The 26,480-nt window shown below is 37.2% G+C and overlaps 1 protein-coding gene across 3 annotated transcripts in view; it reads left to right on the top strand.

Moving 5' to 3' along the window:
• Positions 1 to 26,480, top strand: part of CADM2 (cell adhesion molecule 2) — a 572,300-nt gene that overhangs the window by 464,521 nt on the left and 81,299 nt on the right. For all 3 annotated transcript variants that reach the window (XM_063150069.1, XM_063150071.1, XM_063150070.1), the window contains 2 exons: positions 476 to 646; positions 19,224 to 19,314. In XM_063150069.1, the coding sequence (XP_063006139.1) occupies positions 476 to 646; positions 19,224 to 19,314 (262 nt within the window). The remainder of the gene's footprint in view (positions 1 to 475; positions 647 to 19,223; positions 19,315 to 26,480) is intronic.

The following is a 26,480-nucleotide window of genomic DNA, read 5'->3' on the forward strand; positions in this document are numbered from 1 at the left end:
TAAGCACAGGATGAATCTGACTGTGTGCAAGTGGCTTCAGTAATATCCATGTATTGCATTACTGTGAGAGCCTATAAGAATGAACTTGGGAAATTTAATGTTCAGTGGCACTGTGAATATGTAAGGTGATGAGGGTGGGACAAGATCACAATCATTTTCTGATGACCTACAGAGGACATTTATATCTAATATGGACCTAAACATTCAAGAGGTAACAATGAATGGAATTTCTGTTTGAATGCTGTATCATGGAACCAGTTTTAAAATTTTCTTTTGCAATATGTATCTCCTATTCTGACAATGAGAGCAAATTGAGGAATAACTGCAGTCTAATTACTTTTATATTAAAAAAACCAACAATGAAAGATGGGGTTTTTTCCAGTAACTATGATAGAAAATTTAGCCTGTCTAATGCTGGACTACTTTTTTCCAAAAAATATTGTAAAAATAAATAACTGTTTATTCTTTCTTTCAGATGTTAAATATGTAAAAGAAGAAGATTCAGCTCGTAAAACATTCACAGTCAGCAGCACGCTGGATTTCCTAGCAGACCGCAGTGATGATGGTGCAGTTGTAAGTTGCAGAGTAGATCATGAGTCCCTAAACTCTACACCTCAGATAGCAATGCAGGTTCTAGAAATACACTGTAAGTAATACACATTATACATGCTTGCTTTTATAGTTTTGTTTTGTTTCAGTGTCTTTTGGAGCAAAATTCTCTGGTATTGAGCAGAGAGATAACACCTTTCTTTTAGCTGAATTCTGTGGTTTGTACTTGGTTGGTGGAGTGTGTATTTTTATTTTATTTTTACAGGAGTGACTCAAAAAAGTTTAATGAAAGCTTAACATTGAGAGCACTGTGGGACTGAGTTCTTGGTTTTATTCGAGAAGTAGAGGAAAGAAAATACATTTGTCTTTTTTTGGTTATCATTGAAGAAATGTAAATGGGTTGTTTAACATCCAGAGCATCCTAATTCACAGTTTGCCTTGAAAGTTTCTAGAAACTTGAAACAAGGGTATAAATAAACGAAGTTTGTAGCAGATTGCCTCAATGACACTGAATCCTGCTCAAGAAACTCACTAGCATTGTTAATAGCACAGACTCAGGAAGAAAAGCTCTTTAAGATTTATTTTTAGGCCTGGCACACACAGGTTGTTAATCTAAGTAATCCAAACTTCAGTTGTATTACATCTTTATATATTGGTTATTTTTTTTCTTTCAAACAGCCTTTCTGGACATTATGTTTTCCACAGTGCATTGTCCCAAAGTTGAATTAATCTGGTTTTCTGCATGCCCTTTCCTAAAGTCAGATTGTCCTTTGAGTCAGAGGGTTTTTGTGTCTTATAAACTGTGAGAGACACCATCAGCTGACATTTTCATATTCACATCTATTATATCCACCATTTTTCAGGGTCCAGCTGTTTTTGATTTATTTTTTTTTCCGGGAGAATATGTGTAGATCTCATTGCCTAGCAAGCAACACCAGGCATCTGCAAAATACAGACCAAGGGAAGGCAAGAGAACTTTCATGAATTTCTTTCTAGACCAGGTACAATCAACCTGTTATAAAGCAGACAAAATTGTCCCTGAAGCAGGCAAGTGTTCAGTGACTGCAACCAGTTCCTGAGGAGCCATGTCAAGGATTACTGCCATATGTAACTTGTTTCTAAACAGGGATATTTCTATAAACAAGGATATTTCTATAAGCATCTAAGACTTGCAGCACATGTAAAATGCAGGAATGGCAAAAGCACTCTGTACACAGAAGCTGACAACTTTGCTAAAAATGCCATCTGCAAAAAAAAGTCTGAAAATGAAGAGAATAATCCTTCTGAAAATTAAGGATTAGCATATGTGCTAAAAATTTTTTCTGAAGCATTCTAGCCATCATTTTACTGAGGGAGATCAGGGCCTTTCTTCGCCAAATGGCTGTTAAACACCTCTCTTAATATATTCAAATGCATCTGTGCTGGAGACATGAATCCCTAACAACTTCCTTTCCTTGAATTCTAAATTGCACAGCCATCAGCCACTGAACTTGCCCATGTCTTCGCTTCCTAATTCTTTGCTCTTTCTTCAGTGTCTTGCTCAAGATGTTGGCACCACAGGAGATGAACCAAATTTAATGGAACACTAGATGCAGAAATTGGACAGCTAAAAAGAGTTTCAAATGGCTGCAATGTAGTGAAATGTGCCTGAAAGTAAAGGCAGGGCCCTGGTTTGCATGAGCCTCATAAGGCAAAAAAGCCTTTTGGTGGCCTCTTATATATAAAATTTCCTGAATATTTGTTGTTCCCTTCCAGTTTGCACCCTTGTAGCAAGGCACTTCCTTGCTAAATAGCAGTGAGGTGCATCTTCCTCAATGCTTGTTTCTCCAAATTTTGAACAAGACCTTTCTCCCTCTTCTCTGGACTTACTGAAGTTCTCTGACAAGGTCAGACTGCACTGGGCATTTCTATTACTGATGTGCTTTATGTTAGTGCCCCCTCAGACTGCCAGCTTATCAAAAGCCATAATGCACAAGTAATTGTTCTCTATCATTCCTGCTTGCTTCATTAATTTTCCACCAATCAATTTAATACTCTCTAGCACTGGTATGGAGTCGTTATACATAGAAAGAGAAGCAATAAATGTGCCAAAAGAAGCTGAAGTTTAGGGCAGAGAGTGGAGGAACCATTTAAAGCTATGGAGAAAGAAGTATTCTTGGTGACAAGAAGACTAAGATCAGTCTTTTGTTGTCCTTGTCCTTGCCGCCTTCATTTCCATGGTCAGCATACTCAGAAATTGTAATGCTGGTCAAATTTTGAAAGGAAACTTTACAAAAAGGGAAGATTCAAGGAACTGATGATATGGTTCATCAGAGAGCCTTAAAGGAAAAAGAGGTGTGAAATTATTCACTGGAGCAATCCCAAATACTCCAAATGGAGTGCATTACACTGGAATTGGGCTCCTTGATTTTATTCTCCTTGTGTTGCTCACCGTTGTCATGGATATTGTTGCAGCCAGTGGAAGCTGGGGTTTTTTTCTGTCAGTCCATAAGATTTCAAACATATAAAAGTCATCCTGTTTGTATCAACAAGAATCATGCTCACAGGACCCTGTGTGGAAGCTGATCCAACATAAATCCTCAATGCCACCTTGCAGCAGGGCAAAAATATTGCTGGCAAAGTTGATGAATTATGGGACCTCAAAGTCAGGAGAATTTGTAAATCTGACAACCTCTAGGCTCCAAATCCACAACCAGGTTAGTGTGGCATTGCCACATGCTCTTAGTATCCCAGAGATCTATAAAATTAGCAGACAACTGTGAGAGAATAATAAGCAAGTCTCAAAAATGCCAAACAGAACAGCACAGGTGAGCATCACTTTGGCAGAGAATGAATGCACAAAGATGAGGCATCACTCACTAGAACTGCTCCTGAGTTTTAAACTCCTTAAAATCTGAAAAGTTAAAACATGGATGCTCCTCATGAATTATCAGTGTATCATCACCAGTTAGAAGGAAAGGGCAATAAGAAATTGTCTAGGCATTTCTGCCCTGTATAATTATGCTTGAAAGTTGAAAAGCCTGCTTTGTTTTAAGCAACTGGCCCCTGACATTGGACAAAATTTGTGGCTCCATCAAAACAAACAAACTAACAAACCAAAAAGCAAAGGAAAATAAAAGAGAACAGTAGAAAGTGCAGGGCTGTGTTTGCATCCAGTGGATGATAGGTAGAGAAAAAAGAAAGCAAAATAATGAAATGACAGGTTATGAAATATGCCTAGTGAAAGATAGAACAAAATTAAATCTGACTTAGATGCTGGGACTGCATGACACAGATATTTGTAATTAGTCCATGGAGAGATGTAGATAGAAGTGCTTATGAGTCCACACAGCTGTTTTTGTCATCAACTTTAGTAGGAAGTCAACTTAACAAAATGAAAGCCATCAGATATAGAATATGTTTATTCCCTCATCTTCCCCTTACACAAATCTTATGTTTTATTATTGTGATAGAGAAATCAAATAAGCTTTCCCAGTAGTGCTACAGTGTATGAAATGAAGGTGAGGACTAAACTTTTACACTCAAAGTTTTTTATTTCCTATTATTCATATTTATGTATATGGGATAGAAATAGTGCCTAAGTCCTTCTGTTGCTCTTTGTTTCCTTTCTTTCTTATAGTTCAGTCTGACAGTGGAGATTGTCTGCATTATTGTTTTGAAGGAGAGAGTGGTCAATCCTTGTTTTTACAGGGCTTCACAGGTTAATTTTGCAAACTCAAAATATTAAAATAATAGGGGAAAGCATAGCATACCCCCACTCCAGACTATCGGATAATTAGCTCCTCCAATCTTTTGATTTATTTGTCTGTAATTGATGGTATATCTCACTTGTGCTTAATCCTGTTCATCTCTTTGTTGTGCTCTGTGCACTTCAGGGCAGCCCAACTGCCCAAGTCTTTCTGCTGTGCTGAAAGGTTGGGCTGTAATTTAGTTTCTGCTTGGCCAGCAGAGGTTTGTGGTAGCATGACACTGCTTGCTGAGTTTATTTTTCCTGTGACCCTTACTGTCAATAGCAAACCTAAAATAGACTTGTATCCCCTCTGGCTTTGCTCTGAAGTTTGCTTGTCAGCCCAGCTGCCACTGATTATTAGCAAGTGCTTCTTGTAAGTGATAAATACAAATCTCAAAGGGATATTTAATTTCATTGTTTACTTCTGTGCTCAGACTAAACAAAGAATGTATTCTTTGTTCCTGTATTAAAGAATGACTGGCACGGTGCTTCAGTTTTGAAAGCTTCTCAGTACAATTTTTAAGAGATTGTCTAAGTCCTTATGCACGCTCCTGAAAAGACATTTTGAGGGCATGTACAACTTCTGGTTCACATCTAGGAAGTCGGTGAATCCTCCTCATCCCTCCTCAGTGTTGCAGACATGTTGTGATTCCCAAAAGAAGCATCTTCTCTTTCTTACAGGTCTTATCTGAGCAGAAAACAGCCAACATGTTGCTTCTTACTGATTGGAGTGCCATAAAATTACCCAGTAATAATTACCTTACCTTAGTGAAGGTTCTTTGACTACAGTAAATTACCCAGCAGACCTCAGTAAAAATTAATTGTGTAAATCTACCCCAGAGGCTGCTTTTGAAGCCTTAAAGTGAAATCAAATCATTTGAACTTCAAACCTAATCATCGTGCTTCTAAAATGGCAGCTGCGATGTGATCCGTGCTAATGGACTCACTGAGATTTTGCTCAAAAGCTGACCACACTCCCAAATGACAGCACTAATAAGCTAAATATGTGTTATGTAAAGAAGTGTCTAGAGAGGCAATTTTGAGTAAATTCCACATTGGCAGACACAGATGTGCAGTGAATTGTCGGCCTGACAAATCTATAGCCGTCAGCTAACTTGCTTCCACATGCTATTCCAACATATTTGTGGGATAGGCACACTTCTTCTTTTGTGAGCCGTTATTAGATTCTTTTGCAATGAACATCTGGACTTGACTTTAAAATTAGGCAGCCATTCCATGAGAATGTTGGAGTTGTTGTCCTGGAAATAAAGGTATTGATTTTGCATTAAGTAAAGCAAGCCCTGGAAGTGCAGCAGGCTGTGGATCGGATCAGCCACGCGCTGGTGTGGCCGTGTACAACACGAGGTGTCTGTGTGTGCACGTGTGTCTGACAGCACCCTGCCCCTCTCACTCCTGGTGTAACAGCAAATGGAGGCTTCCCTGATGGCAAGATGAGTCCAGAATTTCTGCTGGTGCAAGCAGAGTCATTTCATCAAAGAATTCCCTGATGTTTGCTAGGAGGGTTTAGCACACTTTTTCTGCTTGGCTGCTTTCAAGTTTTTGTTGGAACACAGTTTCTAAAATACACATTCTTAACAAAAATGGTAAAAAATGTGTGTGAATATATAAAAAAAAAATTAATTGTAGTATATAATGTACTGCACCTTCATATAGCACTACATGAACTAAGGCATTCTAAAAACAGGCAAGAAAAGAGTCGTGAATAGTTGGGTGCTAGACTCTGTGTCTGTGATGGATGCCTGAAAGACTCAGAGCTGCCCATCAGAACACTACATAGAGACAAAAACCGTCTCCCTTAAGTCTTAATGGTCAGTTCTTGAATGACACATGTTAAATATGTTAGTGACTCTTCAAGGTGCCTGTCTCTACCCAAACTTGCTGACTTTTTGTAGCTCAGATAGGGCAGATGTGTGCTCATGCAAAAGCGCACAAAATGGAATACTTCTTAGCTATGATAAAATAGGAGAGGAAAGGAAAACTTTTCTCTGTACTCTACATATGGTCCTTCTGTACTGTAAATGAGTAAAATATGTGTCACACATTCATTTTCTTTAAGCTGTGTGGCCATTTGTCTTTTCAAAGCTGATTCTAATTTTCTCTTCATGTGCTCCTTTCTCTTTACTTACTTTTGCTGTTTCCCCCAGTTTTGTTCTTAAAAAAACAACATTGCTTTTGCACTTTGGCATATCTCCTCTGATTTGCCTTTTTCTTTTTTTTCCTTTTGATTTGTGGTATATGTTCCCAGAACTTTCTCAGAGTTAAGTGACACCTATGATTTGGAAATAAGGGCACATCTCCCTTTTTTTTTCGAAGTAGCTTTTACTCCCTAGGCAGAGGATAGGTTTTTCTGAAGTGAAGAAAATTTGAGACTTAAAAGAAATTTCTTTCACTGATGCTCATCTCTTTGGTTTCTAATCAGTCAACGGAGTTGTTGTTCATTCTCATTTGCTTGTGACCATCTCTTCATTATACTCTGTGGCACCCCAACAGACACACTGGCTAGAAGTAAAATCTGGTAACATTTGGTGTGATTACGCACTGCCACAATCTTTGTATGGACAATCTGGCAAGAGATGCATCCCCAGAGTCAGAAAATGCTATATTAACTAGGATAATAAGGTGTCATGCCTTTCAATTTTTCTTAGATTTTATTTTTAACATTGCCCCAAAGTACTGGATGAACCCAAACAAATAGCCTGTGTGTTGAATCAGGAGTGAAAATAGTTGCAATTCTTCTGAGAATTGAAACGTGTTTTGATGTTGCCAAGAGAGAAAATATCTGTGTGATGATGACTTCCACCAATGAGTTTAACCACACAATTCTCGTATAACTTCTGATACAGTGAAAAGACCTGGATTTTTCAGGCACATTATTCCCTAGAGTCACCAAAAAAACAAAACCTCACCTGAGATTTGCACGTCCAGGGTTTTGCAGTTCTCTTTTTCAAACTAGCATGATTTTCTCTCTTCCTACAACCATTTTATCATGGAATAATTTGAGTGGTTTAGGGCTGTGATACCTCAGAGACCTCTGGAACTTGTGGAAGGAGGCCAGTATTTGATGCTTGATCTTATTGATTAAAGCCACCTTTTGTTCCAGCTTAAGAAGAAAGAGGGGGCTGTATTTTCTGTCCGATGTGCAGACAGGACCTTGGTTTCTCACAATGATCACAGATGATCTCTGTAAGCCTGAGCAAGCAGGGATGTCCTTCACTTTCAGTGAAAACCTGTGAGCTGTTCAGGTGCCTGGACAGAAGCTCATCAGGAAGAGCTGGATGTTTTCAGAAATGGGACCCTGAATCTGAAAGGAGATTCTGAGCACTGTTCCTGCTTTTCTCTTTCACTGATGTTCTGCTGGAATGCTGTGACCTTGAGAAGGAGACAGTTCTGGTGTCTTCCAGTTGACTCTCATATAAGTTTATCCTTTTAAACATTCAGGTTCCCACCCAAGACTCACCCATGTTGTGATACTCAACCAACCCACACAGGTTGTGCTTTTGTTTTGGGTTTTGTTCCTGTGAATATTAATATGGAAAATAAATATATCTCAATACAATACTTTGAGGACCAGCTGCTGGTCTATCTCCCTTAAAGGAGGGATTTTTCTATACTTACCAGTGTCAGATACAGATAAAAACAGTAATAATGAGAATGCAATTTAAAAGCTACAGTTTCAGCACTCTACATCTCTTCATATTGAATGAAAATTAAGTAAAATGTTAATTATATAGCTCAATAATTATGTAAGCACTTTGTTAATTAGTACAGTTACCTTTATTAAACTTTTCATACTGGTGAATGCTTCAAACAAATGAAACTTAAAGGATAGTCACTGTACACAGTAAAGGATGATATCTGTGAACAGAAAAGTTCACTGCTACAATTTGCATGTTTAAATGAGATCAATTAGGTTAATGATGGATGAAAATAAGAAATCCATTATTTAAATGCAAAATAATTCATAAACTTGTAAGTCCATTTACTGCCAAACTTTCATCTTTCAAAGGGGATATCCAGTTCAAAGGGTTAATGTACAATCCTGACCTTTACCATCTGGAGGTTTATGTTCAAATATGGTTTACAAGTGAAATATAATCTAATTTATTTCTCTGTAAAATCTTATGTAGAAAATCCACAGGGTAGATTGTCTACTCTGCATAAAAACTTTGAAATCTGGTGTGGGCAGGAGGATATTCCATGTGCCTGTTGTGTGACTAAGAGAGGGCTTCAGAGGGTTTTAAAGGCAGTTTGGGGGGGAGATTAAAAGTAGGAAAGACTAGCAAGCAGGTGAGACGCTCTGGAGGAAAAGATAAATAAACAAATGTAGAGATCATTACCAGAACCTCCCAAGGAAGAGCAGTTTGCCATTCATGAGGGTGGAATGAATATTTTCAAGAAAATCAAATTTTCATTTCCTGATGCTACTGCTTAGTTATTTGTGTATAGACTCAACGTTTATAGTGTCTAATATCTGATATGAATGTCAGAGAAAGGACTGAAGAGATATTTGGAAATGCTGAGCATCCGGAGTTCTCATTTAACTCCTCCAACAGTTATGGATGTTCTAAAGTTCTTAAACCATATTCAAGATAATTTAAGTCAGACACAACAGAACAATGAAGACTTTAAACAAAAGAATCTAAGATAGCAGAAGATAAAATTACACTGAAAGGCCATGCACTCTCTTAAAGTTCAGCATTTTTTTTAAATGTGGTTTAGGCAGAAGTCTTTTCTTTGTCTTTTCTTTTTTTCCTTCTCTTAACAGCCAAAGTGAGATAAAACATAAATAAGTTTGAGAGAACACAGTATAAGGCAATGGAGATGCTAAATGAAACAGATTTTACTGTTTACTCTGAAAAAGCGGCATGACACAAATAATTAAACACGATGAAAGTTGTAAAAACAAGCTTCATCACTTGCATTCACTGGAGAAAACAGAAGTAATTTGCAAAGAAAATATTGTTTCTACCAAATCATTCATGTGTGTATGGGACTTATTGCATAGTTCAGAAACCAGTGACCCATTCTGCGAAGCCATGTAAAGGGGAGTGGCTGTTGTCTGGTGCTATCCCCATGGAGGTGTGTGGCACACACTCAGAACTGGGGTGACAGGGCCACTCTGTCCTCCACTAAATTCAGCAGGCTACTCATGTGTTCACATTTATCTCTGCCTGCGTGAAGGCCAAGCACAAAGTAGGTAAGAATGACCAAAGAACACATTACGTGACAAAGGCAGGGTAAAGCTGTAAACATTTGAAGTGGTGCAGGGGGAAACCGTGAGCTTTGGTGTTGTACTTCCAGCTTCTTTTCCCCCTCCCAAAACCCCAAGCCACATGTTATGTACTAGCACATTTCACATCCTTTATTGTGTTTCAGTAATTGTGGGGAAGGAGCCTGGCACGAGCAGCAGGTGAGGTGCTGAAACAAGTCCAATGGATGTGTTTAACAAAGTACCACATAATCAGTGCCCACAGAATTAGTAACCTAAATGGTTTCCTGCCAGGTTGGTGCTCAAATTGAGGCATTCATGTAATATGAGTGTCAGGAGGGAATATTTGACTGATCAATCTTTCTTTTCCCCCACATTGGCATCAACTTTCTTGTTTTGCATCCAGGAGAGTGCATTTACACTCTTCTGTTACAAGCTGTTATTACTCTTTCCTACAACAAACATAATTTCAAAATAAACCAGATGAGATTAAGGATGACACAACAGAATTCATCAAAGAATCTCAGGTAACAAAGGGACCATATGCTGTTTCTGTCCTGCTTAACTGTAAAGCAGTTTTAAAGGAGTACAAAAATAAGACATTGGAATATCCATTTGGATATGGTACCAAGTATTCACTTCTGTCAAACCTAAGTATTGAAGTACTATCATAAGGCTTAATTTCAGTGTTGTTGAATACTTTTATTGAAATTAAATGCCATTGCAATTGCACAATTGCTTGAATGATATTGACTCACCCACAAATATTACTAATTGAATAATTTTCAGATACATAATATTGATTTTTTTTTTCTCTCATCTATTTAAGCAATGAGTTATTCATTTTTTTCTGAAGCAGAGTATCAAACTTCCTGCATCTACCAGGCTACTTTGGTGAAGTTAGCAAGGCAAACTTGCACCTAAGTGCTTATTCAAGGCAGCAGTGCACAGACAGAAGCCATGCTGCTTGCCATTTACAAAATTAGCCAAATTTGTGGAAATGCTGATTCACAGCTGTAGGATGCACAGCTGGTAAGTGTAAAAGCTATTAAAATGGTGAGCACTTGCACAGAACTGATTAAAGTGCTCCTCTCTCCTCTTTCTCGTCTCATTTAGGATATCCAATCTGATGCTTATTTTTGTGCATGCTGGAGTGGTTTGTCCTTGGAATTTACTTTTAAAGTCTCTTCTTTCCTGAACTTCTTTCCTTACATTTTTTTAGAAATAGGAATGAAATTATATAGGACTACAGGATTTTCAATGAGCTTTATAATTGCTATCCATGTATGAACATTATAATCTCATGGTTTCTGAAGGAAAAAAAAAGTTCCTGAAACTTGTCTGTGCTCACTCCAGTGCTAATTAATTTAGAAAGTAGATTATCATCATTTTCAGAGGTATCTGCTTATTTTACCTTTGCATCTGGAAATGATGGAAAGGTTCCAAAGATATAAGAGAGAGAAAAAGCGCAATGAAAAATGTAGAAGGCTGTGACATAAAGAGATTTCACAAACATGCATTTTGAAGAAGAACAGACAAACATGGGTAGACAATAAATGAATTAGTCTCTCAGGAAAACTTTTAAAATCTTATCATCTGGCAGCCATTTATTACCAGGCAGCAATAATCTTTTATTATCAGACTGTTAGATTTTTATAACATTTTTTAAAATGATAGCACCAGAACTGTTGTTGTGCACTGCCACACTAAAATATCTGAGAAATTTATGAAAGCTTTTCAGTATTCAGAAGGTTTGCAGTCATAAAATAAAACCATGAAGTAAAGACATGCTGTTGGTAGCTCATAATTTAGCTAAACCTGAAAGGAGAAAAATGTGTTGTAATGAACCAGTTATAGTAACTTGCAATCTGATACAAATAGAAAATGGTGGTTTGTGTTCAAATCAAAAAACAACCACAAGGTAAATATATTTATTAAAAATAGCATGGTAAATCTGAGTATTATAGATCCAGGCAGCAGGTGCTACTGCACAAGATTAATTCAGAGCTTGGAGTATTCTGGAAATAGTCAGTGGGTAATGGGAGGAAGGTGGGGGGTTATCCCTTTCCTTGCCAGATGACCTGGCAGGAAAAGGATAACCATGACATGGATGTTACACCACAGAAAAGGTCTGTGTGTTTTATCTGGGCTGCCTGGAGCTCAGCTGAGTGTATCCTGAACTGGCAAGTAATTAATAAGACATGTTCCCTGTGTTGTTAGGGTCCAGGAAGGTAAAACCTGGCATCCATGGGATGCTCAGTGGTCACAGTGGGAAGAGCTGCTCTGTCACACAAGCACAGCTTTCTTCCTGAATGGATCCTTCATCATACTCCACCCTGTTGGATCCAGTGCTCTGCTAGGTTGTTAAACAAGGCCTTTTCTTACTAGCAGTGCTTTTAAGGCTTTTTAAATCATTGAGTATAGGAGAAAATTTCTAGTGACAAAAGGTAATTAAAACCATCTACTCATCATCCTAAAAGATGAAATAAGGAGGTGGTATCAGTGCTTTTAGCAGGAGGAGTGTAAGTAACACTTGTAGCACAGCCTGATGTATTGTGAGCACTTGCTTCCCCTGACAAACGCAGCCAGCGAAGTGTTTGCTCCTCCCTGGTCCTCTCCTGTGTCTTTCCTTTTGCTGTTAACATAATTTGCACTCAAACAGCAAGTCCAGCAAGGATCACAGGTTTCATTCCAACAAACTCAGCTTCTTGCTGCAGCTTGAGAGACGTTCATAACATAAACTACAGAGAGAGAGTCACTTTTAAAGGAAAGATGCATCAGAATCAAAGTATTCCAGCAGAGGCTTGGGTCAAATGATGTTAATGAGCTGCTTTCAATTATTTATGACACAATTAGGGACAAGATTGTTTCTGCCCTGGTTTTGAGATAGACACCTGACAATTTGGCGGCCTGGAAACTAATCAGTTAGAAGAGCCTTATTTTGGAGGTTTAATGTGTTTGTTGTCGAGCTATGTTGTGTAGAGCTGTTAAGTTTTTGTTCATCACATGCAAATGTTTGACCAGCTGTGCCTCCTTTTTCTACAGTTTTCACAAGGTTTAGCCCTTTTTGCTACGAATTTCAAGACTAAATAGGACATTGTGGCAAAAAGAAAGAGAAAATAAGCACAGAATCCCTCATGTTTTAAGAAAAAGAGATTTAGGCAGCATATATCACACTGATGTGTGCCATGCATACAGGAAAGAACCTGACCAATGGATTTTTCTTTTTGAACCCCAAACACTCATAAACTAATATAATTCAGAAGATTTATCTTTCTCTATGCACCTTGTATATATTGAACATTATATGTTACTGTCACCAAATGGGTAATTTTTTTCTGTGCCAGGTCTTTAAATATTCTACAAACCAGAAAAAAATGCTTTCTTTGGTAAGGGAAAAACAGGAAATCAAGAGAAATGTGATTTCTGCTTGGCACTGTGTCCTGGGTTGACTAATCCACCACCATCACCCATTTCCTTAAAATGATGTGAACCAACCTATTCAAAACTAAAAGTTGAGACAAATACTGCTTTATGAATTGATTATTACTTAAACAGTAAATACAACTTTTGGTTTTAAATATTAATTATTGGATTGCAATAATCTTGAGAAAATCATGCTAAACATGTACAAAAAGATCCAAACATTTGGCAAAATTACTGTATAGCATGTGAGACCCTAAATGGATAATACTACAGGAGATTTTAATTGAAATGTGGAAGAAACCACACCTTCTGTGATGCCATTTTACCTTGGGAAGTAGGAATCAGAATCAAATAAACGGGTTTATTTATTGCACTTTTTATGAAATAAGTGTGGAAATATAATTGCCGTAGCTGAATATATATTTGTTACCAGTTTGGACAGGGTTTTCCTAAGTTTGTGTTGGTATTAGTATAATATCTAAGATCTGCTTATGGCAGTGTGTTTACATTTACTTAAATTATTTTTAAAAAATTCTTATTTAAACATTCAAAAATGTTGTCATCTTTGAAACATAAGAAAGCTACTCTGAGGCCACCAGATCAAAAAGTACTTAAAAAAAAATTAAGTAATTTTTTTGCTTGTGAAGCCCAAGAATGAATGTACCAAAGATGCTGCAGATAGACACATTTCTAGGAAATAGGTGGGGATTTTTAAAGTTTTATGAGTTTTTCTTTTCATAAGTATCCTAATCTGGCTCTAGAAAACTTTTCTAAGTATTAAATGAAGGGTATATTCTGTGTTATGTTTGCAGTGAATGTAAATAGAGGTAATTTGCACAGTACTGAATTGCTTGAGGAATTCTAACTCATGATGTGTATTGGGCTAAAAAATTTCTAATACCTATGTTTGTTTTTTTTTTTTTAATGTGTCAGAATATCCTGATTTATCCAAACTATGAAATAAGTAGGAAAAAGAGCCTTTTCAGATTCAAAGTGAAATCTTAGTTTTAAATCTGTCTGGAAGGGAGACCTTGGCATTCCTGGCTGACCTCTGCTACTGCATGAGAGGTCCTTGCACTCTGAACCAGACCAAAATCTTAATCCATGAACTCCAAAGGCTGAATGATCTAATCTCTAATTTACTGCCAATAAGTAGTTTGCTGATTCTGATCAACATAGAGTGAGCACTTCAGTACTCAGTGGAGTAAGTAACCTCTTTTACTCATAAATCACTGCATGGGGTCTAATAACTGATCTTGATGGATTGATTAGCACTTCTCACAAAAATCAAATTATGTCTAAGTGAGGGAGTGTAGAAGTGGCTTCCTAAGTCATGGAGGTAGAACAGACCTCTTAAATGTAGACTGCTGAAGTACAGGACCCTTGGGATTAGTAATTCTACCCTTGTAAAGGAAAAGAAGGAGGTGAACTTGTCTGTTCTACTTTCAGCCACATTGGAAGATATTTGGGGTGCTAAGCTTAAACTTCATAGTAAATTATTGCATTTATTTCTTTTTTTTTTTTTTAATCTATAACTCAGCAGAAAAATTTGCAAATTAGGAACCCTGACTTGGATCTGTACATCTGATACAATATTCCTGTGTAAATTTCTGCAGAGAAGAACCACTAAGACTTTTTCTGTTAATCCTCCTTTCACTGGAACCCCAATGGAGGCTGAGATTTACCTTTTAACAGAATGTGTAGAGAAATCTAGGGACAAGGAGTTTATATTGCAGCTAATGTAATACATATATTAAAATTACCTGGAGGAAAGAGTGCTGCATGGTTCTTTGGAGTGCATTCTCAGCACTCTTGGAATTCTGATGACTAAAAGATTATGAATATTCCTAGTCATCTGCCCAAGAAGAAAGGTGGTGTTATTGACTGAAGATGATTACATAAGGGAGGGATTATTTGATAAAACAGGATCATAACCTGTGTTCCTGTCATAACCTCATGGTAATGCTACCACTTTGTCTGACAAAATGATTTTTCATGTGCTTATTCCTACACACCTGTTGCTGATTAATACCTTAGAATGCAAAGGATTATAGTTTGATTTAGTGATCCAGCCAGAGCTGTGAGTTCCGTGAAAGGTTTTGCTTAGAACTGATGGGACCAAGGACTTCTGAAAATACATATGAAAAACAGGCCAAATTCCACTTTTAGTATCATGGCACTAAGAAGAAACTAGTAGAAATTAATTGTCTGATTCTGCTGTTGGCCTGTTTTACAATCCTAGCAAATTTGTTTGCTTTTGTGAATTCAGGTTTCCATTTTTACACTGTGTTTGTCGAGGGTTTGCACATGAAATATAACATAACTTATCATGAGGGATTTTTTCCAGCAGCTTTCTTGTGATTACTTTATATGAGTAAGTTTATGTGAAGGAATTTAATCCTGCATGTAACCTTATAAGGGCTTGGTGATAAAATAATATAAATATATACTGAAGTCTATTTTATTTCAAGCAGTGTAAAAGCAACAAGTACATTCTGAAAGTAAACACACCTTTAAGCATAGATCTTTTTAAGAGCAAAGGTCTAGTGACTTATGAGAACCACCTTTATTTTGAAAATAGCTTCAAAGAGATTAAATCAGTCAGTTATGCAGTTCCACAAGGTACGAATGTTGCCATTAGTTGCTACTAAAAGTAAAATAAAAGTCAAGTGTTGAAGTGTTTAATTTCTTCATGTATCAGATCAGATTTTTACTGGTATAAGCTGGTATCAATTTTCCACATATGTTTACTGATTTTGTATGTTGCTGAAGCTGACATAGCCTGATCAAAAATAGATAAATCTTCCCAAAGCTCTGGAATGGGTTTCCCAGGCTTGCGAGATGAGATGAGCCCAAATCCCAGAAAGATGGATGAAGCAGAATCACTCAGTGGAACTTTTGCCTTTGGTCTGCTGAATCATGACAGGTTATACAAAAAAAAAGTGCCATGTCATAATTCTTATCTGTAGTTGGTATGGCCAGAAACAAACTAGCCGATTCTGTGCTCATGGAGGGTAGCAGATATGTAAAGACATGTTTGAACCTCAGTTCAGGCTGGTGGTAGCAACCAGTTGCAGCTCATAAGTACCTCATGACTCAAACTAAAGACTGGAGGGCCATGGATGTAACTATAAAAGCCACTGGATACTGAAAGCATTGTGTCTCTTTTACTGAGAAAACTTGCTGTGGTGCTTACACCCGCATAAACAACTGGTTTTTTTATAGAACTGGACTTTCCCAAATCTTACTCTTTTTAGAATACTTATCTCCTCCATAATATTCTTAGAACTCAGGATAAGGACATATTTGTGGATATTGTAAAGAAAATGTAGTCACCACTCCCTTGTTCAGAAGAATTTTGCTTTGAATACTGGCCCATGGTATTTTATTGTCATGAAATTGCTGGGCTAAATACTAAAAAATGTGCAAGTTATTAAAGTTCAGGTAAGTTCAGCTTTGTACACATTGTTTTTTTTCTACTGAGTTTAGAGGAGGAGGAAAAGATCTGACCCACATTACTCTTGACTCTACTCCTTTTTTTCTTGTTGTAGAATAAGATTTTTTTAATATATATCTACATTATTTATAACAAGCTTATGAACATATCTGAAAAGAAATCAACACTTTCTATATTACAGTTCTTGATTTTCTTTCTTTAGGCTGTTTTCTAATGTTGGTGTTTGCTTGAGATCATGTGATATTCCAGTTGTTATGATTAATATTTTAAGTGTGACAGGTCAAAACTCACAGTATTGATAGAGTACATTTATACTTTTTAAGTTCTTCCAAAATGAGAGTCACAGTGGGAGGTAGTGTTTTGTAATAGCATCTTGTGTTCTGGAAAAGCACCAGTCAGCAGGGTTCTATCATCTTTGTAAAAATAAGATATTTAGGTTAGTTTTGATTCAATTCTGAAGATTTCGTTTAAATTATTGGTATGAATGTGAAGATAGAGGGCAGGTTTATCTTAAAAGTTTTTCCTTTTCAAATGTACACTGTAATTCTGGACCAAAATCAAACATGGCCTAAAAATAAAAATAGAAATAGTAATACTGAGAATAAAGCACTCAGAATATCTAGTTTTTGAAAAAGAATCATTAATAAAATGCAAAAATTTTCCATTGTTGTCTTACTTAAAAATTATATATTGAATTAAACCCCGTGTTTCCTGCTTTAGAGAAACAAGTAGTTACTGTTTAAGTCAATTAGCAGGGAAAACCACTAGGGAATGTATTTCCTACACCCCTTTGTTGTGCCTTAGAGGGTGAAACATAAATATAAGACCTTTCTGTGTTAGTAAGCTCCATTTAGAAGTGTGTGGAGAACAGAGAGCTGCCTGGTGGATTAAAGTAGGAATGGGAACTTCAAGCAGGGGCAAGCAGCACTGCATTGATCCATGCAGATGAAAGCTTAATTGTCTGAAATCCTCTCTTCAATTTTATTTGGGTCATTTACAGTATTGCATAAAATGCTGATAATTTTTTAAAATATTTAAGCCAGCAATAATAGCTAGATGGCCCTTTAATTTCTTCCTTCATCTGTGGCTGTCAGGATTACTTCCATCAAAGTTTTGCTCTTTTTCATATTTCTCTGGAAACCTCTTGATCTCATTGCATTAGTTGTCTGTCTCCCTCCCTCCCTCAGTTAAATTCTTCATGTATTCCTGTCTGATACTAATTTTCTCCTCTGGTTCCATGTATAGTCAAGAGAGTAATTTATTCATCTTCAACAGCAGCACTGAAATCACAGAAGTACTTGATGCCCTGATTTATTAAGGCACTTGAGGTCAGTGCCTTAAGCATGTGCTAAAAATGAAGCAAAAGCCAGCCTGGCCTCCAAAGGATTAGTCACCTGCATAATGGTTTGCAGGGTCCTTAAAAATAAGAACTTGTGGAACAGATTTGCTACTGGTGTAAGGTTAGAGCAGCTGTTCTGGAAAGCTGAATGATGCTGAAAATACTTTCAGTGAAATTACAGAGAGTCTGCACTAAGCCTTTCCCTCTTCTTGTCTTGTGCTGTTACTCTGTGGTGTGTGAAAATAAAAAATCAAAAGTCAGAATTTTTGTCCATCATTTTAATTGTTCAGATGTCATTTAGGGTTCAGCAGGGCTATTGGCATCTCAGTAAGAAGCTATATTGTTACAGTATATTTTTTTTTCGTTGATTTTGTGGGGTCATATTTTCATGCTCTCTCACATTTGCTTAATGACACGACATCACTGATGTCACTGCTAAGGATAATAGCAACTGCAAATTTAGTGAGACAAAACTTAGATATCCTAGATTTGCAGGATAAAGTATTAGGAAGCTATAGACAAAGAAACCATGAGGAGAAATAGAAATGTTTCTATTCAATCTGATTTTCTTTTCTGCTGTGACAATGAACTTTGTTTTTCCTCTTCCTAAGGAAAAAATGTGTTACAGTCCTTTATTTATCATCTTTTTTTTGTTCTTTATAAAGATGGCCCTCTAAGTCATATGTTGACTATGAAAATATATTCTTGCAAGCCAGGTGGCAAATATTTTAAAAGTTAAAGACCTACTTCAAATGCTTTATTTGGCATGAATTCACAGTAACTCTATTGTGTATCTTTTTGCAATTAAAACTATAAAACTAATCCAATCACCTTGGACGGATTGCAGATTCTTCTGTAGTGCTTTTTTGCAGATATTTGAAACATTCTCTTTGCAAATTCTGTTTAAGATTGTTATGGTTTAGGGGCAGCTTTATTGCATTTCAGAAATAATATCCTGTAAAATGTCTGTAACAAGGTATTTTATCTGAAAGCCCATTGTATCTTTCTTATTATGACTTTCAAGCTTCTGCAACAACAAAAGGGTTCTTATTCAAATGTACACTATTGCATTCATTCCTCTAATAGCAGCATTCCATCATATCAGCCTAAAAATAGGCAAACAATTGCATGGAGTACTTGTTATTCATCCTAGATGGTTTTTTTTTCTTTATTTTGTTGTTAGATATCAGACTTTTGTATAGTCATATGGAGTATTTGCATCAAATACAGAAATAAGAAATAGTTTTCTCTTAGTATACACATGCTTTCTATCTGTGTCTCCTGGGGATATAAAAAGTTACTGGTTTAGTTACATTGGTCATTTTTATTGCCTTCCTGGAGACAATGAAAATTGCAGAAGGCTCCATATGAAACTGTCTCCAAGTGTAAATTAAATCTGGGGTTTAGTCTGTTGTAAATAGAGAAGAATGTACTCTTAGATAATAAATCTTTTTTGTGTATATCAACAAGTTGTCTATTTTTTTCTTCCTAGATACACCTTTAGTTAAAATCATTTCTTCCAATTCATGGCCTGAAGAAGGACAATCTATAATTTTGACTTGTGAATCCAAAGGAAAACCAGTGTAAGTGATTTAACAAGTAATATGGTTTTTGTTATTTTACTTATTCTGCTGTGACTGCAATCCTCAGCTGCAGAAATCTACTGGCTTTGTCTCCTCCTGGGGTGTAAAGTACTCTCTGGTATAGAAAACCCCTTGAAGCCTGTCTTCATTAAGTGTCTATAGAAGATTGCTCTTTTACTTTGTCATCTATTTGAGTTTTCAGGAAGAATCCCAGCTGTGAGATTTTTTTTTTCCCATCAGGTATATCAACCTGAAAGGTGTGCAGGTTTAATCTATCTCTGTTTACATCATTAAATTGATGATAGAGGAGAAAACATCTCATGAAAATCTTCCTTCATCAACCAGCCTCAGAAAAAAATATATTGAACTTTGGCTGCCATTTACAGGGGAATTTGAAGTTTAATTATATGTGCAAGTTGGCTGCCTGTTCCTACCAGGATTTGGAAAGGTGTAGCCTGCTTTAAGAATGTAAATTGTTTTCCTTGGGAATTAACATCTTTTACTATTAATATCTTTAGAGACAAATGTGCAGAGGTTAACCCTTGCACAGAATCTACTACTTAAATAGACTTGACTCTTGGAAACAGTTAACTGCTCAGAGGAGCTGTTATATATTTACTCATAAATATATATATCAATAATCCATTTGCTTCCTATTAAGTCATTATGAATCAAGTTTCTAAATATTGACCTTCTGATCAAAAGATCAATATATAGTGTTGTGATGATACACAGATTTCGAATGGTCTTGAAAATGGTAGTGGAATAATATTTAGAACCTAGAAAAGGTGTAAATTGCATGACAAATATCATGTCACTTATGGCTGAACTTCTCCCTGGTGTAACTTTAGTGACTTAATGGAATTGTTTTATGTAGGAACCTGAAGTCAGATTTAGAACAAGTAAGGCATTTAAGTCCAAAATTTCTGTTTTCAAAAGCTCTGAGTTATGGCTGGCATAATTTAAACTCCATAGGTACTTTTTTATTAATATTATGTGCCTGCACCATTTTAAAGCAACTCCTTCATCCATATCTGGCTGGGTGAGCACCTTGATCATGCTTCTTCCCTGCTTGAGACCAAAACACTGGAAGTCCATCTAATTAGTCTGACCTGATGCTCCATGTAATTGGTCTTTTCTGTACCTGTGTACTTCTGATGCATTTGGGTGTGTGTTTCTGAGAAAAATACTTCTGTCAGTAACACAAAAATCCATTGTGAGCCCTCTCTTGCTTTTATAATATACCAGAAGGAGAAGGAGTTATCCTTTTATCTCATATCCCTTGAACATTCCCCTGAGCATGAAGAGGTAGTGTCTGTTTCCCCCCCTATTTTCAAAATCTGCTGAAGTTGTGCAAGTGCTTAATTTTAGGAAAGAGGTCGGCACTGATTGCATTGAGTGCACCATTGGCTGGATGATATTTAGTGTTTTCCTTATCTCAGTATTTTCCTTATGACTTAACAGATGAAGTGCTCTTTTTTGACTAATAGGCTTGAGACATTCTAGGCCCACTCAGTTCCACACTCACAGCAAGATCAGGGAAAGAATCAGAGGAGTAAAAGTGACATACCTTGGCACACACAATATTTTCTATTTGGTATGCATTATATTCTGGACATACTTTAAATATTAGGAGGCACTAGTTATAACTTAGTAATTAAAGAGAGCTTCAATTAAGGTATTACTGATTTGTTTATTTATTTTAATTAAAGCTGTGTTCTGTCCTTAAATGATTCAAATGCAAAACTTACATCTGGTTTTGAAAGGGCAAGAAAAAGAAATCTCCACACGACAGAATTATCAAGACAGGGGACCTGTATGTGGTAGCCTTTGGGGCACAAATATTTTGCCAATAAATGCACCTCTAATTGTCCAGGCCACAGGCACTGCCAACTTCAGCTGTTCTGTATTGCTTCATTAGGTCAGTCTTTCATGGCACAGGGCCAGTAATAAATAGGCATCCTCCTGGGAGCAGTTTGCAGTGGCTTAGCTTGAGAAACAGGAATGTCATGCTCCCAACCTGCATTGTGAGTACCTCTGGCTGGGAGAGAGAGAGGAATTGGAGAGGTCCACTGAGCCCAGGTATGTCAGTGTCACAAGGTAAGTAATGAATTGTGAGCTTCATGGAGAGCTCAGGGCCAGCCGTGGTCCTTCACAGCCGTTTGCACACCATGGGTTAACTCCTGGATGCTTTATGGCACAGTCTCTCCTGCTTCCTGCAGGCAGCAGTAAATAACCACTTACTTTGAGGTGCATTTCTCTTGCATCCCAGAGCAATTTTCACAAGCTTCCAAGTGGCATTTGAGATGAAAACTTAGAAGGGGTGAAGTCAGGTGGTGGCTGTGGTGACATTGATAATAGTGATAGCTGCTGCTGAGGAATTCTTTTCCAAAGGGGAAAAGCAGGATGAGGCTAAAGCTGGAATGTACTTACAGCATCAGAGAGCTCATGCGCCATCATAAGTACGATACTTGCAGCATCATACACCATCTTAGAGCTCATCACCCTGAAAGGTGGATCACCTTCCTGCAAGGGGATTCTGTCCCTCAAACCACACACACCACTGTTGCCTCGATGCTGTGTTTCCAATCTACAACAGTCCTGAGGGAAAGCCCTTCCTAACTTACAGTCCTGTAGCAGGAAATGGGAGGGAAGACTTGCTGAAACCAAACGCCTGGGAAATCCACTGCACTCTGCATCTCTTGCTGAAACAGCATCCTTCAGGGATACAGCAGAGAGACAGAGAACAACTACAAAGAACAACTGTACTAAGGGTTAGATCTAGGGCCCTGCTGAGTTTTCACAGTTTAGGGTATAGAATTTTTCTTGTCCAATCATTAGCCATGACTTTGGACAGGAGAAAAAATGTCTTCAGATCCTTGGATGTCAGCAGCATCAGCTGTCACAGCCTGAGAGGTGGGCTGGGACTATCCCAGCCTCTGGGGTTCCCACTTGCTGTGGATGGGTTCATGGTCTTGGTAAAGAGATCCCAATGTTGGAACAGGGATGCTGAGAGTGGGCTAAGGGGGAGAAGCTGGGGGCATGGGAGAGGGGTGAAGAGGAAGATGGAATTGTGATTCAGTGAGGCAACATAAGAGGGTGTAAGACAGGCTGCACTAATTCTGTAACTGTGCTGTTTTACCTCTCTGCTCATCACGAGGAGGATGAGGGCAGCTCTGGCTCCAGTCAGGCCCTGTGCTAATTTCTGTTACTTTGAGGCAGGAGCTGAAAATGACCTTCTTTTGGGTAACCACTGTGTTGCTGCTGCGGAAGTGGGATGATACCAATAAAGGGAGCAGGCCAGGCTTCCTGCCTGCCTGTTCTGTGGGGGCTTTGCAGAGGCAGGCCACGTGTATTTGGTGATGTTCTCACCCTGTTGTGTAGCACTTCAGGCACCAGCTCGAAGAAACAGCAGCAGAAGGCTGGTGTTTGGAATATTGTATGGATAAATCTGTGACATTTTCAGTTAAAATTTTTTGTTAATGCAAAGGTAACAAGGAAATATATTCATCAGTTTACTACAGATAAACATGACTCACTCTAGGAGTATACCCTATTATGTGCAATATTGTAAGAGATCTTGAGATACAGCATTTGTGAGGATTTTGTCCAATTAATAAATGCACAGTTGGCATAAAAAATTAAGAGTTTTGAATATGTGTATTTTTGTTAGCTTAGTCTTTCCTTTTGCAAGACTCAGTCGCTGGTTTCTTCACGCTGTTGACAATTTTGTTAATATTGATGTCCAGGGTTGTTGTGTTTTGGGCTTTTTTTGTTTTCTCCAAATTACAGGTAGAAATGTATTTAGTCATTTCTCTGCATAGCCAAGGTCAAGACCCTCTGTACTGAATGTGACTATTCTGCAGCATTCCTTTTTTGGAGGTACTTTTGTGTAGTTTCAAACCCAATTGAATCTCTTCCCTTTTCAATTCTTAGCACTGCTTTCTTTTCCATTGTTTTTGGCTGGATCCCTGGACAGCTGTCAGTCTGTAATATTTTAATCAATGAGCTTGCCTAATATATATGTAAGATGTTGTTGCATCTTAATTTATTTCTTCTTATAGCATAATATAGTTTTACTGAGACTTTGTTTATTTTCCAAAGAAGGAAATGTAATTAAACTTCAGAAATCCTAGACATCCTTTTTATGTAATGTCTAGACTTTTCTGAAATCATATTGCCTGACAGTATTCTGAGTATTTTAAAATAAACATGAGGCAGCTGTAAAAAATATAGAAAGTAAAGAACAAAATGATCATTTACAGTCATCCATGCTTACAAAATTGTTTAAAAGCCAATGTTTTCTTATTGCAAGCTGTAACTTCTATACACTGTTGTGTCTTAACAATATAGTCTAGTGACTCAAAACTGCCCTAAAAGTAAATTCAAAAACTGACCCATAATGAAAGAAAAGTTCAATATTTCATATCCTTAGTCAGTACTCTCATCAAAGCATGCATGGAATATGTGAGTTTTTTAAGTCAGGAGAAAGGACATCAAAATATAATGGAATAATTAGGGCACAGGAAACAAAGAGAAAGTTAGCTGTCTCCTGTGTGCTTTAGAGAAATGTCTTTCCATTCCATGCACCTCAGGGGAATCATAGTACAGTTGGTTGACTATTTTAAAGTGAATATTTGGCCTTGTTTGAGGTAAATAGGGAAGATTTTTACTTCAGAAAACTCACATAGGTATCCTTCATTAGAATAACATTATTTGTGAGCTCATGAAAGTTATAGAGAAAAGCACAACCAAAACCAAACATGATAATGATTTTCTTCCTGAAAACTGTGATAGGATCCTCTTCCTTTGAAGAAGATTCTTGATTCCTTCAGTGAAACAGTTGTTATGAATTGTAGCTATGAAAGATCTGTATGTCTTATTTGATGTATACCCTCAGAAGAGAGAATTAGAGTTCCTTCATACTGTTCATATGTATTTTTGTTTTTTGGATTTTTGTTTTAATTTTCCATATTATCTAAAAACTTAGCAAATATTTAAATGTTTATTTTTGACCACACCTTTACATGATTAGATTATTCACTTACCTCAGATTTACGGCTGGGAACTGAAGCAGCAAAAAGTCCCAAGTTCAAAATTGACAAATAGATGGTGTATATTTAATGTCTCACATTGATCACAGTCCCTATGTTCCCAAGACTTTTTTGGAGTGACACAGCATCCCACTCAGGAGATAGCTCATCCTTGGTTTGAGTTGTAACAGTGAGTTCTTAGCACGCCTACAAACCTGTGCTTGAGAGTGAAATCAGAATCTGGGGCAGACAATTGTGGAAGCCCACTTGACATTCAGCCATTAACGTTTTGGTGTGAGCAGTTTGCCAATATTGCTTTGAAACTGCATCCTAATGGCAGGTTTACCCTCTGATGGCCAGCCTTTTGTCCATGGACAGTTTCTTCTGTCCTGTTTTTATATTGCACTTCCTGGCCTCTCTGGCTGGTGAGATGCAGGTTCTGTAAGAAATTATCTCATTTTCTACCTAGATTTTATTCACTGCTATCTGGGTTTGTGCCATGAGTACCTAGCAGCCTAGAAAGGAATGCTGGTATCAATTCTGCCTATGTGAATTATCATAATGAATCTGGAAAAGCATCCATGTTTCTGTGTTTATAAATCACTGTGCAGAATGAATCCACAGCTCAAACTGGAAGTTCAGGCAGTATCAATAAATATTAATGATTTGGAAAATTGGATGGATTTGTCCATACCCACGATGAAATATTACTCTTGTAAAACATGAATGTGGTATCAAAGTATTTCTCCCTTAAGCTTCACACACATTTGTACATAAGAAATCCTGAATTTAGGACTCTCTGGTTTCTCTGGGAAGGACCATCTACAAGTGAAATCAAATAAGTGGAAAAAAAAAAAAGGGGGGGGGAAGGTGAATTTAGTTACTAGGTACTGGAGTTTCACTGTTTTATGTTTAGCTCTTTGTCTTAGCAGAAAGGTGGATGGTTTTGAACAAAACTACTGTGCATTTAACTAACCAGGGGCCTCCCTGATGGTCTCTGCCTTGTTCTCAGAACTAGCATTAGCTGAAATATCTTTATCTAATTTATGCCTCCAGATTGCTCTGAGTTTCCAGTGAAGTTTCCAGGGACACATTTCACACACAGCTTTGGGCAAGGTTCTGTAAATATATGCTTGAATAAATGCTTGCATATATAGGACAGGGTATTGTATCTGTGGATACAGACTTGGAGAAGAAACCCTCCTCACAGTTCTCAGCCCTGTGTTCCTTGTCACTGGGAACAGCTCTCAGGATAGCTCAGGCTCTCCTAGTCCTTTGTCTTGCTTTCTGTCCATTCCAAGTTGTCTTTCTTTGAATTTGGCTTGTTCAGCAGTTAGATAGAGCCTATCTTCTGCAAATACCACTGGTATCTCTGTGCTGCCTGTCTCCTTGCTCTTGTTATATTTTCTTGAAATGTTCTTACTTGGAATTTTTTTTTAAGATTTCTTTTTGATCTCTGTATCCCATTTAGGCTGTCTGTATGCTTTTTTTTTTTCCTGTTTGGAGAAGTGTGAGCTTCTATTTCTCCAAAAGGAACTTAGTGTGTTTGAGTAGGTGATTGTTAACTCAAACCCAGCCTCCTGTAAATTTGATCTGGTGTGATACATCCCATGTCAGCTGAGGTTAACCACTCTGTTTTCTGTGGTTATTATTAACCACAGAGAAATGTTGACCAATTTTTGAATTATTGTCCTTTTGAAGGAGTTCATGCTAATATCTCCTGCCTTGATTTAGTGCACATCTATTATACATTACATTTAATGAGTGCTCATTTTCAGTAAAATGTTCTAAAATCTTGTGAAGAATATCACATGAATTGTAGGGAGAAATCTACTTGGTGAAACTTTCCACACAGGTAGTTTGTCTTTGAAGGTAAAGGCAGTTATTTTAAAGGATTGTGTGAATATTCTACTTTAGACTTTCTACACCAATATTTCATTGATGTTACACCTCCACTGTAGAATTATGCAATGATGTAGTAGATAACATATTATGAAGCAGGTAACATTTTTGCTGAGATACAGTATGTATATTCAATAGATTAAATTTCATTTTGTATTAAACATCTTGTCCTTCTGGGAGCTTCTCTTCACAGCTGGGATATTCTACACTTTTTTGTAATTTTTCTTTTCC

This window comes from Melospiza melodia, chromosome 2 (genome assembly GCF_035770615.1).
Source record: "Melospiza melodia melodia isolate bMelMel2 chromosome 2, bMelMel2.pri, whole genome shotgun sequence".
In the NCBI taxonomy this organism is placed as follows: Eukaryota; Metazoa; Chordata; class Aves; order Passeriformes; family Passerellidae; genus Melospiza; species Melospiza melodia.